At 36.8% G+C, this 15,208-nt stretch overlaps 1 protein-coding gene across 1 annotated transcript in view; it reads right to left on the reverse strand.

Moving 5' to 3' along the window:
* Nucleotides 1–220: 220 nt before the first annotated feature.
* gabra1 (gamma-aminobutyric acid type A receptor subunit alpha1) overlaps nt 221–15,208 on the reverse strand; it is a 54,127-nt gene continuing 39,139 nt past the window's right edge. The window contains exons 9-10 of the mRNA XM_039775249.1: nt 3,343–3,545; nt 221–1,304 (exon numbers count right to left, since the gene is read on the reverse strand). Of these exons, the coding sequence (XP_039631183.1) occupies nt 996–1,304; nt 3,343–3,545 (512 nt within the window). The 3' untranslated portion in view covers nt 221–995. The remainder of the gene's footprint in view (nt 1,305–3,342; nt 3,546–15,208) is intronic.

A 15,208-nucleotide genomic window follows, 5' to 3' on the forward strand; every position in this document is an offset into this window, starting at 1 on the left:
TTATATACACATCCATTTTCTGAACCCGCTTATTCCAATACAGAGTTGTGGGGTGCATATAATCACTGGACAGTTTACAAACTTGCATTTAAAAGTCTACTGGAAGAAAATTTGCCTCCATTTTACACAAAATGACACACACTTGTACATTCTGCATCAACCGCTTTAACTTTATATCTCAATAAAAAATTTAATGTTACCGCCTTTCTCAGGTTAAGAATATTTATACTGCTTCATTACAGTTTGCAAAGCTTTACTCAATTTTAGCATTAGTAATGCTAGAGAATATTTACAATCAAACAATAGGAATAATGCTGTAAAGATAAAACAAAACATTTATATATATATATATATATTTTTTTAAATACTGACGGAAATAAAATGTATCCGCTGAGACATGTATTTATTGCTATTGCAGAATCCCTATCTTGAGTGATGTAAAGGGAAAAAAAGATGTAAAATAAAAGCAGCTCTGTTTCTCTAGCATTTTGGAAGAATCTATGACTTCTTGACTCAGCTATGCTTTGTGAATTGAAAAATCAGACATTTTTAGGCATTCTAGCCAAAATGTTAACATATTAAATGGAAAAAAAAAATCCCAGTCCATGCAAATATCTACCGCACGTTAGTTTTTTTTCCAATAAAATGTGTTAAAAAGTTAATGGTCCAATGCAAAAATGCAAAACAATACCAACAAAATCCTTAATATTAGTTAGGTTGTGTGCACAAGTAGATTAATATTCTCTTTAATATATACTATGATAGCATAATTTAAGAGTAACAGCACACCTTTCCTAACAACCTCTTTAGGATCTTAACCACATTGCTTAATGTTTCTGAGGGTGCCATTCCTCCTTTAAATGCTGAAGATAAACTTTAGTTAATATTTTTATTATTAATAATTCAATGGCAGAAGCAATGCAGCAAGTAACTGGACCATCCTTAAAAAGTCAACATATCTTTGTTTTAAATGGACATTCATAAAACAAGTGAACTTAGTGAGGTTGAAATAAGCCTTTGATCTGCGGCTCCCTGTTTAAATATGTTGCCCAGTAGACCAGGTTGAAGGTTCCAAAAAGTAGTGGGAAAGCTATTCGGGACATCCGGTCGATTTTGCTCACACTGTTAAAGGTTTTTTTGGCCTCAGGAGGTTTGGGTTTGGGTTCATCTTTAGCATCAGGGGGAGGAGCGCTTTTTGCAATTGTTGCCAAACCTGGGTCTCTGGCAATATTTGGGGCATAGTTTGTTGCTGTTGGAGCATATGTGTTATTCTTCTTTATGAGTGATTCTTTTTTCTTCTTTGGCTAGAAAGGAAAGAGAAAGTGCTCATTATTTCACTGCCTGCTACACTTTAAGTTCAGACATTACATCTAATACAAGGCCTTGTTCTTCAACGGATTTCTTTCATATCACCTACTGATTTCTCGTCATAACCTTGAGGCTAGACAGGTCTAGTGAAAAATATGATACATGGTTTTGTGATGGCTAAGTGAACTTCATAAGGCCAACAGCTAGAAAGTAATATCACCCGCGCAAATAAATTTAAATTTGTGAAATAGGTTGTAAACGTGTAATCTAATTCTTAAATCCATTCAGAGCTCTGGTGATAAAAGCCTATCCTGGTAGCACTGGATGCATGGGGGTGACCTGGATGGCGCTGGGGTGCCAGTCCATCATGGGGCCTACTAATGCATACATCCACAATCAAAGGAACAGATTATACTTTAAAATTACCCTGCCAGGCATGTTTTTTGGAACATAGTACCCGGCGAACAGAATGCACATGCATGAGTATAAATTGAAAATTCCACAGCATGCAAACCCAGGACTTGGGATCTGTGAGGCAGCTAAACACGGCACCACTTTACTGTCCATAAACATGTCTGTACATACCAAATGTATTTTTAATTTAGCCAACAAACATTGAGACCAATTCCACACATCCTCAGAATTTGATCACTCAATTTAGTAATTCAGCCAACACAGAATTATAGGCTGTAATGTAATGAGATGTAATAGTTTTAATCCCCGTGATATTTATTGCATAATTTCTCATTAATTTTTAGAATTTCATATTAACTGTGAGTGGCAAGAGGTTGTTCCAGGAACCTGGGCTCAATTCCTATGCTAGTCACTGCATGTTCTCACTCATGCTAGTTTTCTCTCAGTTTCTTCTCATCTTTGCATGTTTGGTTAGCTGGTAGAACTTAATTAGTTGAATGAGATCGACTGCTCATGGCTGTGTGTGTGAGTGAGTGTGCCTTTTCATCAACTGGTGTCTAATCTACGGTTGACTTCTATCTTGTGCCAGAACTTGCTTTGGCTCTCATTGAACCTACTTTGGTATAAAAAGAATAAAAATAGATATGTGGATAACTACCGTGTGGAATAAAGAGTTCTTTAGACATTTACAAAAGAAAGCAGAGATAAAGCTCTTGAACCATATTATATCTATAATTATATCTGCCTATCTATATATACATGTACTGTACATCTATCTATATATAAAACACATTTTTTAAATGGGTGTCCTGCAATGAACTTGCAACATATCCAGGGCTGATTAGTGCTTTACTGCTGCCAGGATGGGTTCCTGTCCCTAAAACCATGTTTCTTTTTATCTTTATGAATACATTCAATTTCAATGTCTTTCACAGTTTTGATTCACTGTACATGGCAGGCACTTTACACGTGGGAGCTGCCTGACCCATACATTTCTCCTTTTCAAAAATACTTATATTAATCAAGTTCATGTGCCATTTGCTCACTTCAGTGTGTTCGTCCAACTCATTGAAGTAAAAGAAATGAACAATAACAAGCATCAAATATTGTGTGAAATTAACCGATTTGTAAGATACCTAGGATTGTTGTAGTACGTATAACTAACTATCAAGACAAATGGATATATTGGGGATTTCTTGAAATCCAAAGAAAAGAACAGTATAAAGAGAGATGCTGATTTGTTGTTTATTCAGAGTTTATCTTCATTGCTGCTGGTCTCTTTTGAATATGTACAGCTCTGTATAAATTAATGTACAGGACATGAGGGGAATTATTCCTTTAAAGCCACTATTCACAATCAATAGTTGGATTGTATAGAGGAAGAATGAAAGAAAGATGTGTCATAATCTATTTAATGTACACATACACATCAATCAGTAAGGTATTTAGGATGCGCTCTTTGTATGTCATTGTATGAATCCTGCCTTTATATACAAACAGCAATATCAAAGTCTATGCTACACACTGCTAACATCTTGTTATTATATCAAAAGACATTTAACAGAAAGTCTTAGTGAGCACTCTTATTTTCAATTATAGTGTACAAAAAGCAAAAAGTACCTTTTCAGGAACAACGCTTTTCCCATCCCAGGCATAGCTTCGCTTTGTGAAGTAATTTACTGTTGCAAACTCAATAAGAGCAGAGAACACAAAAGCGTAACACACTGCAATGAACCAATCCATAGCTGTAGCATAGGCCACCTTAGGCAGAGAGTTCCTAGCACTGATACTCAGGGTGGTCATGGTCAGTACAGTTGTGACTCCTGCAGTGAAAGAAAAAGAAAACAGCAAAACAAATCAAACGTCATAAATTCCAGTTCTTTGAACTTCTGATACTTTTATCAAGCAAATTTGACTCATTGACAGATTCATTCTCTTTGACTGAATAAAGGATCTTCTAGCCATACAGAATATTTTGTTGTCCGTTAGGCAAAGAAAAGAAAGCTTTTTTTAACCCCTAGTTTAGCATGAATGATAATGCCAGATTGTGTTTGTAAGTCAAGATCATATTTTTACTGTGCCGCAGCGATCACTCAGTACCTGTAACATAAGAGAATTAAAAATATATATACTCTGCCAACCAATAGAAGTGCTGCCAGCTATCACCTAGATGTTTGTGTTTATTAGGGTTTAAATGCTCAGTATCATTTTGACTTGCACCAAAGAGAAGTGGTCATGTGAAGAACAGACAAAAGATCAACAGCCAATATAGAAATTATTTTGAAATTCAATATTCAAATCATCCTCTAGGTGAACAGAGATAAATGTGTTAACCTTGCTGGAAAACTGTGCGGTTGGCCAACAATATCCTGCACAAGGCTGAGGATACCAAACTCACTCAGCTCCCTTAGGTCCAAGTTCACTGTGGGAAATCAAAAGCTGTCATGTTGGCTTGTTGCATTTTCTTTCATGCTCTCACTTCAAAGGACAGAATTAAGAGCAAAGACATGAAAGGTATCAGTCAGCAGGCAAAACGTGTATATCAGGGGCCAGGGTGAGAGTACAAGAATTCAGAAAAAAACAAAACAAAAAAACATACAAGTCAAACAAGGGTCAGAATAAAAATCAGACAAAAACAGGAATGAATACATGAGACAAAATCAACAAGTAAAGAAAAATCAAGGAGTTATATCTATACATATAAAGGAGAGTTGGGATCTGAGAGACTGTGTTTGTGTGTTTGTGGAGGAATGGAGAGTTAAGGCGGGTGGGGGAGTCACGTGATCATCTCTCCTCCCATTCACCTCATTTCACTCGCCTCATTTCATTCACTTCATTTCGCTCCGAGCTGAGCTCCGCAGCTGTCGCGGTCTTGTTGTTCTTTTTCCTTAATGTTTAGTGCTCTCTCCTTTACTGATTTACTGTTTACTAGACGCAGTACTTACTAGTATTTTTTCCTTTAGTGTTTCTTAGTATATTTTGGTTCCAGGAGGACAAACCAAAAATATTGTATATAAAGAAGCTCTATTAGTCGCATGTAGATACATAATTATTCCAACTACAGCGACTGCAGCGAAGTGCATGAGACCTGCTAGTATATATATAAAAAACAGTGTCACACACGTGCAAATAGGAGGACGTTGTGTGGACCACGTAAAGGTAATTCCACGCCAGGCCAGGGGAGGGCGGGGTGCATTGAACCTTCTACAGACCAGCCGCGTGAAAACCTAGAAGATTGTCACTTCCGGTCCTGGCTCCCAGGCTGATGTCAGAGAAACACCACTTCTGGTCAACCTACATCACTTCCAGTTAACATACATCACTTCCTGTCTGACCATTTAAAACCACCATCTTTTCCAAACTTCACCAGTTCTGTTTTGGACTCTGCACAATCAACTGCTCTATTGATTGGAAAACCAAACCTTTGCAGCTAGGAATAATATACAGGTGGCTGCCCCAAACCTTTTTATGTGTGTCGAGTCTCTTCCTTTTTACAACAGGTAATGTCTGAATGAGTCAGAGATGGAGCTTTGAAACCATGCCAGCCTGTCACATAAACACTCTAGAAATGTAGAAACACCCTAGAAGACATCTGAGTGCTGCCACTGCCATTATCACGTAGGTGGGAGTGTCATAAAAGAAAAGAAAAATGTACAGCCTCAAGTAAGACTTTATTTTCACTTTCCATCCCGATAAACTGTCAGGTCACAACAAATACTCCAAACGTATTTTTTTTGGTATTATGAGATCAGTCAAACTCTTTATTTATTATTTCATTATACTACTAATAACCTATATTCAGACAGAAACCTGTATGGTTTTACTGCACCTCCTTAAACAGGTTCAATGTACTGGAACAACCCAAGGTGTGGTGGAATAAGGACTGACAAAAAGAAATGGTGAATGACTTCAAAAGTGATTTTAAATTAGCTCTTTTGTGAAGGGGACCCTGAATAACTCCCACTTAGACACCCACTGACGAAGAGATTCATCATCTTCTCATTCCTTTCCAGTCCAACCTAAAGCAGCGTTAAGTACACCTCTTTATATGCAACTACAGCAGCTATAGCTCTGCAGAATCCTGCCTTTTTTATTTTTATGTTATTTTATTGCGTATTTAGAATTGTGAATGCAAGTTGTTGTATATCCACAACTACACTTAACCCAAGCCCAATTCACTTACTAAACAGGTAATAGATAGATAGATAGATAGATAGATAGATAGATAGATAGATAGATAGATAGATAGATAGATAGATAGATAGATAGATAGAAAAACTAAAAACAAAAATAAACTCACTAGTAAGCACTGATACAAGAATGTTGAGAAATTATCTTAAAAGACAATAAAAGCTACCGTTTTTATTCCTCCTTGCAGCACTGAAATATAAAAAGTCAATGTAAACTGGCTGTACTGTATAAACACATACACTGTGTTGAATTTACATGGTGCAAACTGAGTATGCGAAAGTTTGTCCAAAATGGAGGGTGTGAGGCACTTCACTTGAGGCAGTGATACCTATAAACCTATAAAGCCTATAAACAAGATGTTGATGCATCAGAAAGAACTTTCATTTCTAAGGTGCCACAATATAAGTATTCCCCATGACCAAACAACATCTTACAATGAGTAAAATAAAACTGAGATGAATGACAAGTAAAACTAAATATAAGAAAAGAGGAAAGAGGTGGGAACTGTAAGGCAAGGATGTCCAATTCCGGTCCTGGTGGGCCGCAGTGGCTGCAGGTTTTCATTCTAACTATCTTCTTAATTAGCGAGCCGTTTTTGCTGCTGATTCACTTGTTTTGCCTTATTGATGTGACTCAGACCCCCTTAGTTGTTTCTTTTTCCTTAATGAGCAGCCAAAAATAATGAGACACAAAACAAGCCACACCATGACCAATTAACCTGAAAATAAAGAAAGATTAAGGTCTCGGTCATGTCAGTCTGCTCTGGTAACCAAAACATCTTGACGGTGGTCTTTGCAAAAACAGAAAATCAACAGTCTGCTGTGGCAGAATAAGAGCAGCGACAAGTCATGATATTCAATAATGGCTTTAATTAACAGCAAGAACTGGCTTCTTATTGATAAACTGGTTGGAGTTTGATGTTCAAATTTAGCTGGTCATCTGTTGGCTCATCTCACGTCTCATTTCTGTTTGGCTGCCATTTAATGAAGAAACAAATCAATTTAGAGGAGTGAATCCTTAAAAACAGGGTTATGAAAAGAAGGGAAAGGTGTTAATTAGCAGTGAAAACTGCTCACTGATTAGGAAAAGGGTTAGAATGAAAACCTGCAGCCACTGCAGTCCACAAGGACCCCTGCTGTAAGGTGAAGAGTCCATGGCACTAATTTGAAATGTCAAAGTGAAAATAATGTGTGGGATTTCTGGGATGCTGTGGGGACTGAGTTAATGGCCTTGGACAACTGGTTGCTGCCTGATCATGTATTCATTGTTGTGGCGTATACTATATCTAAAACTATAACAAAGTTACAAATACGATATTGTATTAAGTTTTAACATGGCTCAGTGAAGAAGAATTTATTCTCATAACACTATTTTAAAGTAGTTTGATAAGTTTCAGCCTACTTGCAATGTGAAGGATGTGTTTGTTGGACCGTTAAGAACTGTAAGAACACCAGAAAATATCAAAACAGTGAGACAGGCTTTAGAGTGGAGCTTTCAACATTCAGCATGATATCAGTTGGTAGAATTAAACATTTCAAAGTGAGCTGTCTGACAAATTTTTAATCTATATTTATTTTATCACCTGTATAAAATAAAAATAGTGCATTATTTTTTTAGGAAAAATCTAGATCAATAGCTCAACTTTCTTTTACTCAGTGTGTTAAATTGTTATGTTGAAAAAACACATTTATAAGAATGTACTGTTAATTGTGCAGTTCATTATTTAATGGTAAATAGGCTGCATTATTTAGTTATTTTTCATTATTTATTCCTTGTTTGGCACCATGAGTCAAGTGACTAAGTTAAGTGACAATTTAGACTCTCCTTTCAATTTCAAAAATCTTCCTATCCAAACACTACACTCACTATGAAGAAGAATTTATTTCTCTTATCTTTACTCAAGCTTAGCACTACAGTTTTAGACCTCAAGAATCTGTTCTCTGATTTGAATAATTATTGTTTTATCAATAATGTTTGCTTTCCATTTTTCTCATTTAGTAATATTCATGTAAGAAATATGTTTGAATGAAAACAAAAAGGTTTATTGTCTTCTGTTTAATTACATTGTATGGTTACCAGTAACGGCAAATACAGTGGAACCTCGGTTCACGAACGTCTCAGAACATGTACAAATCGGTTTACAACCAAAAAGTTTGCCAAAGTTTTGCATCTGTTCATGACCATACACTTGGTATACGAGCAAGCCAGTTTCCCTTTCGGTTTGTGCGCGCTGATGATTTCCGCACATGTTCAGTCTCTCCCTGTGCATTCCCTGTGCAGCAAGGGACCGAGCTAGAGAGAGAGACACACAGACACACGCGAGAGAGACACACACACACACACACATGCGCGCGCAAGAGACACACACGCACGAGAGAGACACACACACACACAAGTGAGAGAGACGGCTGGACGCATAAGGCCGTTAAAGAATGCACCAGGCTTGTTTTTAAAGAGACAGATCCGAGCATTGTTTTAACCTCATTGTATTTAATGAAGACTTTTTTCTATTGGATTTTAACCTCCACTTCACTTCTGTTTACAGCGACCGGTTTGTAGCGTGCATTGTTGCAATGTTACTTTTCTTGGTTGTTTAAAAATTACGAACCTTTCAAATGTTCATTTTTTTCCCTGTGCTTAAAACTCATTAAAAAAAAGTGTTTTTAGCAAGCAGTTCGTAGCGCTATAGCGCAAACTCTTGCAGTGTTAGTTTTCTCTGTTGTTCAAGATTTTCTCAGTGTTATTCAATGTTTTTACATTTAGTTTACTATTACGCTGTTTATTCTATTGTGTAATTAACTATATTTGTGCTTAAAAATCTTTAAAAAAATATATTTACATACAGTTAGTATGATCTGGAATGGATTAATTGTATTTACATACAATCCTATGGGGGAAATTACTTACAAAATCGGTTTATGGCCAGAATTTTGGAACAAATTATGGTTGTGAACCGAGGTTCCACTGTACACTTGACTTGAGCATTCATAGTTTTCATGCTCTTTCTCTGTACGTTTACCATTTGTTTGCTCAGTGACTGATGCACTTGCTGCTTCCTGAGCAGCTCTTCTTTTCTCCACTCTAGCGGCCCGCTTCTTCCCTTTTTATCGTTGGCATCTTTTTGTGTTAAAACTGATTAAGTCAGTGTTTGTGTTGTAATTACTTAGTATGTTTCCTTTAATTTTTCACTTAACCTAGCACTTAGGTCTTCAATCTGCCTCAAGAATGATTTAAGATATGAAGAGGTAGGGGAAGTGACAGTGAAGGTGGTAGGGATGAGAACGGCAGCCGTATGCATATGCCTCATGGCTGCCCTGCTGGCTGCTGCCAAGAGTTGATTCTACAATAAAATAAAATAAAAAGAGGAATAACCTTGGAGGTCAATCATCACTCCTAAAGTGGATAGTAGACTTCACGTAGTATACGTGTACTAAATTTCAGGTCAATAGGTGAAACGGTTTGCGACCTACAGGGGATTTAAAATCCTGGACAGACAAACAGACAGCAACGGTAGTGTATTATATAGAAAGATTTGTCTATGTATGGCTCTGCTGTCATTGTGATAATAATCCTCTTCTTGGGCCACAGTTTGCTACCAATTTTCTTATTCAGATGATCAGGTTAAAAACATTAAGAACCCCAAACTTAGAGGAATTAGAAATTACCAGGTTCAGTCTGAGGCTTTAATAACCATGTTTTGTCCTTCCTGTTGAACTTTACAAAAATAAGACCAATAAAAGCCAAATTCTGAGGCTTCTTTTTTTGCAACAGCTACAGGACTGAGAAATAGTGAATTTCATTAATAAAATTTGGGCATTTCATTACTTTTTTAAAACTCCGATACCAGAAAAACAAATCCCTTGAATGGTAGAAAACAGAGGAAAATCCAACATAATCTTTGCTTTGGAGCACCATGAAGATTTGTGCTTTGAATGCATTTACATACATTATGACAAAGTGCTTAGAAATACTGTGCCAGCATAGAAAAACAACAAATAAGAATGGATTGCATACATTTCTGAGATGTACAGTAGTAATATAAAATTTCACATTTAATTCTCAATATCATTGGCTGACCTTCCATGTACTGTGACCGTATTAATATAAAATGTTTTATGAATTATAAAAGAAAACTACATGACTCATTGCAACTTGTTTATACCTTACTCTATATAAATCATCAGAGTATTGTGAGGTTTTTGAGACCCTGAAACTCCCCCAGCAGCAGGGTGTGCCAAAACTTTATCGACACAGGCAGAGATTGCTTGTCTGTTGTGGCGGCAGCTGCAGGTTTGCAGCCTAGCCATGTAATGTGCCAGTCGGCTGATGGTTGATGCGGTCTAAGCTAAACATTAGCGTTAAACTTGCAAATACATTTAAACACAAAAATGCACACAATGTCAGTGTTTTTGTGTCTTAAAGGTAATGTCTTTTTTGTATTGTCCTGTATATGACCTTTGTGTAATATGTGAGCCTACCCTCTTTAAATGTATAACCCAGAGTACAGTGCAATTTGTGCAAGCAAGAATGGGTGAATGATCCAAATGCTTTAGTGTTGCATTTATTTGGTAGCAGTAGCAGTAAAGTAGTAAAAACATCAGGGACAAAAAACAAACTGTAATTTTCAGTTTAAGAGAGGTGAGTAACCTGTGATTGAGTCTGTCTTCAAGAAATTTTACCGTTCTGATGTTCTGTTAATTGTATCTCTGGGAGACATGATAAAGCAATGGTTAGCACTGCTGCCTGAAGGCACAGATCACATTTTTGGCCACAATAATAGATCCAGCATAGTTGGTAGATGTTTCCCTAGCTTTCAATGCTACTTAAAAGACCACTGCACCATTATAATCCCCTCAAAACTAGCTCAGTTTCTCCTTCCCCATTGACTTCAATACATTACAATGAGTTCAGCGAAGTTCAAAAACATTTCCATGATTTCACCACACTTGAAGTGAAGCAAATTCAGCAAGGTTTGCTAATCACCAGTGGGCAACATGGTGGCACAGTGGTTACTGTAGCAGACTCACAGATCCAGTGTCCTCAGTTTGAGTCCTACGCCTCGTCATTTTCTGCAAAAGACGTGCATTTTAGGTTAACTGGCGATTGAAAATTGCCCTCATATGAGTGAAGATGTGCGGTAAGTAGGTCCTGCTATCAACAGACGCCCTAAATGAATGTATGATTGTTCTGCGATGTCATTTAGTGGAGTAAATACACTTTGAAGTTTTTGTTCTTTTGTGTTGGAACTCTAATGGTGGCTAAAACACAAGGACACCAACATATGTTCTGAAAAATCGAACCCACACCAACATAGTCTCAGATGGAGTGAAATTGCTTAAATGGATGAAACATAAGCCACCATTACGGTGACAGCTTAAGCATTAAATCTTGATTAGTTACTATGCTGCTTGCCAAACTTCTGGCTGCATCCAGGATGCCCACACTCTGTTGAACTGAAAAATAACCCTTTTCCCAGTCCATAAAAATAACCATCTATATTTTTAGAAAGAAATGAGCAGAAGCGATGACAGTGATGAAACATCCCAAACTGACCAGCTACAGTATTTCTAAAACCTTTTTTCATTTTATATGCGTTCCCTCAATTACATTGTTGCAAAGCATTGTGCAGATGACAGCAGTAAAAACCAGCAATAGCCAGAATTAATAACAAAAATAAATTGTTAAAAAAAAGAAAATGAAGCACACAACCCTGAACAGGTAGATCTGTCTCCCCAGGCTGTTTTTGTACAATACAAACAAACAAGGTCCTACGGGCAACGAAAAGCTGGTCAAGGATGAAAAAGCTTATGACATGTTTACCACCATGTCCAGTTCTCCCTACAGATTGCGACACAGATGTTCTGTCCATAAAAAGGCATTCAGCTCATGCAAATACACCAGGAGAATACCTGCAGCCCTGAGGACTCTGAGATGAAATAGGAAGAAGATCTGTCACAAAACAGTAAAACTCTCATTAAACTGACTAATGACTGCTTCACATATTTTGAATGTGCATATGCACACATTTTTAACTGCTCCTTTTCATTGATATTATATTATTGTGAGGACTACGGGAATGCAAATGCTATTTGTATTCACAATAAACCACATATTCAAAATAAACTTTACATTTTCTTGATTTGTTTATGAAATTTGATGTTTTTGGTAACCCTTTAGTTTATGTGTGGCAATAATGCATCTATTACTCAAATACAGTAATCTAATAAGATCTTAACAAAGTCTTCTTTTGGTCTTAATTACACTTACAAAGCATCAATAAAGTGGTTACTCGCCTCATCTCTGTGCAATGTAGCACATTAAGAGCTTTTGGTATACTGGTACAACTAATTTTAAATATGAAGGATTCACAGGTTTTATATTAAAGTATGTAATGTCAAGTGAACTACATCTCACTTAAGTCACCTCTGATTATTCAAAAGTGAAGTTATTTCAGTAGACCTCATTGTGATCAAGTGATAAACAGCCATTTTGCTGAAGCTTTGTGAATGTTATTAAGACTTTTGTGAAGCTATGTGATAAAGGTGCAGGCTGATATATCATAATATCACAAAACTGTAAGATAATAGACACTGAGTATAGTCAGAGCTGGCTATACGTTTACACAGAGATACATCTCCGCTGTCATGCATAGCAGAAAACCCATCATCACCACTGGCACAGCGGCATATTCTGAGCTTACATGGCTAGTATTTGTATGTAGGCCTTGTTGGAATGTAATGACATAACAACCAAAGAGAGCTGCATTCAGTCAGATGGTTTTGCGGTTGTGGTTGTTGACTACTGGTTACTGTAGAATGCCAACGTCCCCATCAACCTCCCAATATTTCAACTTGACTATGCAGCTCATCTAACTGTGTAAGTACTGTGTTTAGTTGATAACTTAGGTATTGAGTGTAGTCCAATTAATTTCTTCTGTTTTGTCTGGGCTTTATCCATGCTGGATAAAAATAAGTTGTTTCAGATATTATAAAAAGCATATGTTTTCACATATTCTGAAAAAAAACAGGCAGGTTTGGCAGGAAGAACAGATAAAGAAAGTAAATGATATCAAGATCACTGAGGATTTTCCAGCGAAAGCTGAACAACTAATGAAATAATTGAGTGCCACTGCTATCGAAAAGAAGGGATCTCTACTAAGATTCTGGTCAAGACAATCATCTTCTGCCACAGTAGGAAAAAGCAGCCAAGTGATAATTTGGTTTAGAAAAACACCTCATTAAAGATTGATCAGAATTTTGTATTGTTCCTTTGAGAGTGTTACATTCAGCTTATGGAGGGAGGGCCTTAAAATGTGACATCATTACTGGAAGGGGGTTAGGAGATTTGTGATGAAATGTGACGCTGGTCAATTTTGTGCCAAAATAGTGTAACGTCATTTATGGACGACCCTCATTAGAATGCCAGTGATGTACTAGCATCTCGCCCAAGACTGGATCTTGCCTTGTGCTGAAGGCTGAAGATGCAATGTAAAAAACAGGATCAGAAAACACTGATATGAATGGGAGCTATTTGCATCCCATTGATTGAATTTCATTTGTAATTGGCACAAGTCATTAACCAGGTGTAGATAAGATGCCAGGTCACACAACAATCACACCCAGCTCCATAAAAAGCCAACACTTGGAAATTTGAGGTAAACTAATTGACCTGACTGCTCATATTTAAACAGTAGGTAAATAAAAAATACAATTTTATGATTTATAAAGACATAAAAAATATATATGGAGATATGACAGTATTTTAAATAAGCAGTTAAAGTGCTATCTACAGGAAAATACAAGGTTTAATGGTAAAATATTTTTCCTTTTTACATTATTTATTACTTCAGAAAGAATCGATACTGAAATGTATGTTTTGGACAGAGCTCCTCTTTAATTATTCATAAGAGTAAATTATTGATATTAAAATGAGGGTGCATCAGTCTGTCGAGAATTCTGTTATTTATTTGTTTATAGCATAACATACCATTTCAAACCTGCGTAATCCAATTTAGGGTTGTGGCATCCAGGATGACGGAGATTTTCTTGGCATCGCCAGATGCAGTGTAAAAGCCCCCTGTGATATGGACTATTCTACTGTAGGTCTACTCATGCACACACACACGACAAAACTCCAAAGTACCCAGTGAAAATTCACATGGTAAGAAAGTGTAAGTTTTCCATGGACAGGATTCAGATTCAGGACGATGGGTTCATGAGGCAGTAGCGGCACCAACAAGATACACATCATTCATCTACTTTTTTTTTGTTAATTTCTTTTAGTCCTCCTAATAAGGGTACAGATCTAAAGGTAGCTATTATGCAAATATCTACTGGAAAAGCTAAAAGTGTTTATTTGCTAGTGATTCTTTTCTTAAAAATTGAAGAAGAGTTTCCAATATATCTGAAGAGTAAATTTAACTTTAAACAAGTGAGAAAGCTCACATACATAACATTTGGGTTGCATTCAGGGACTTAGATAACTATTTTCAAGCTAGGGGCATTTTTCATAAGCAAAAAAAAATCCATAAGCAAAAGTAGCAAAGCTTGGTTATTGTTATAATTGTATGGTGTAGAACAGTACAGAGTACACTGCAAATAGGATCAAATGCAGACTGTAGTTCTTCATTTAGATTGTTACACATACTCATCCGAGGATCTCCTTAGTGGCTCGATTGAGGTATGGAACAAGCCGCCTGCGTGAAAAGGGATGCTGTCACTAATATTCCCTACTTCTTCACTCTCCACAGCACCAAGAAACCACCTAGTGAGGGCACTTAGCTTCACCTGCCTAATATAAGAAGCCCTGCCTCTTGGAAGGAGGCGTCATTTGTGAACAGAGCAGAAAACAGGACCCTGATATACCATGGCAAAGAGCTGGATTTCTTTTGTTGTTTATTTTGCCCAAATCGACTGTTTATTTCAGCCAAAAAAGCTTGATATTCTGTTGGACTTCCTTATTAAATGGGAAAACCTGGTTGGTGTATCAGCTATTCTCCATTCCTACAGCCTGTTATTCCAGCACCAGGCCACAAGATAGAAAAATATTTTCCGTTCTTTTATAAGAGTACAAGAAGATGACATTCTTGAGGAAGAGTGTTACTACTACATAACTGCACATATGCATTCACAATATATTCCATGTTTTGGATATCCTACTTAAAAATTAGGAGAAATATAGTAGTTGGATTTGTGATTGAGTTTTCCAGACTTAGTTTCGTAAATCACAGTCACAGATGATTTGCTTTTGAATATTGCTGGTATGAGAGACAGTACTAACTGAAAATGGAGGTCAA

Source organism: Polypterus senegalus, chromosome 13, assembly GCF_016835505.1.
Source record: "Polypterus senegalus isolate Bchr_013 chromosome 13, ASM1683550v1, whole genome shotgun sequence".
Lineage (NCBI taxonomy): Eukaryota > Metazoa > Chordata > Cladistia > Polypteriformes > Polypteridae > Polypterus > Polypterus senegalus.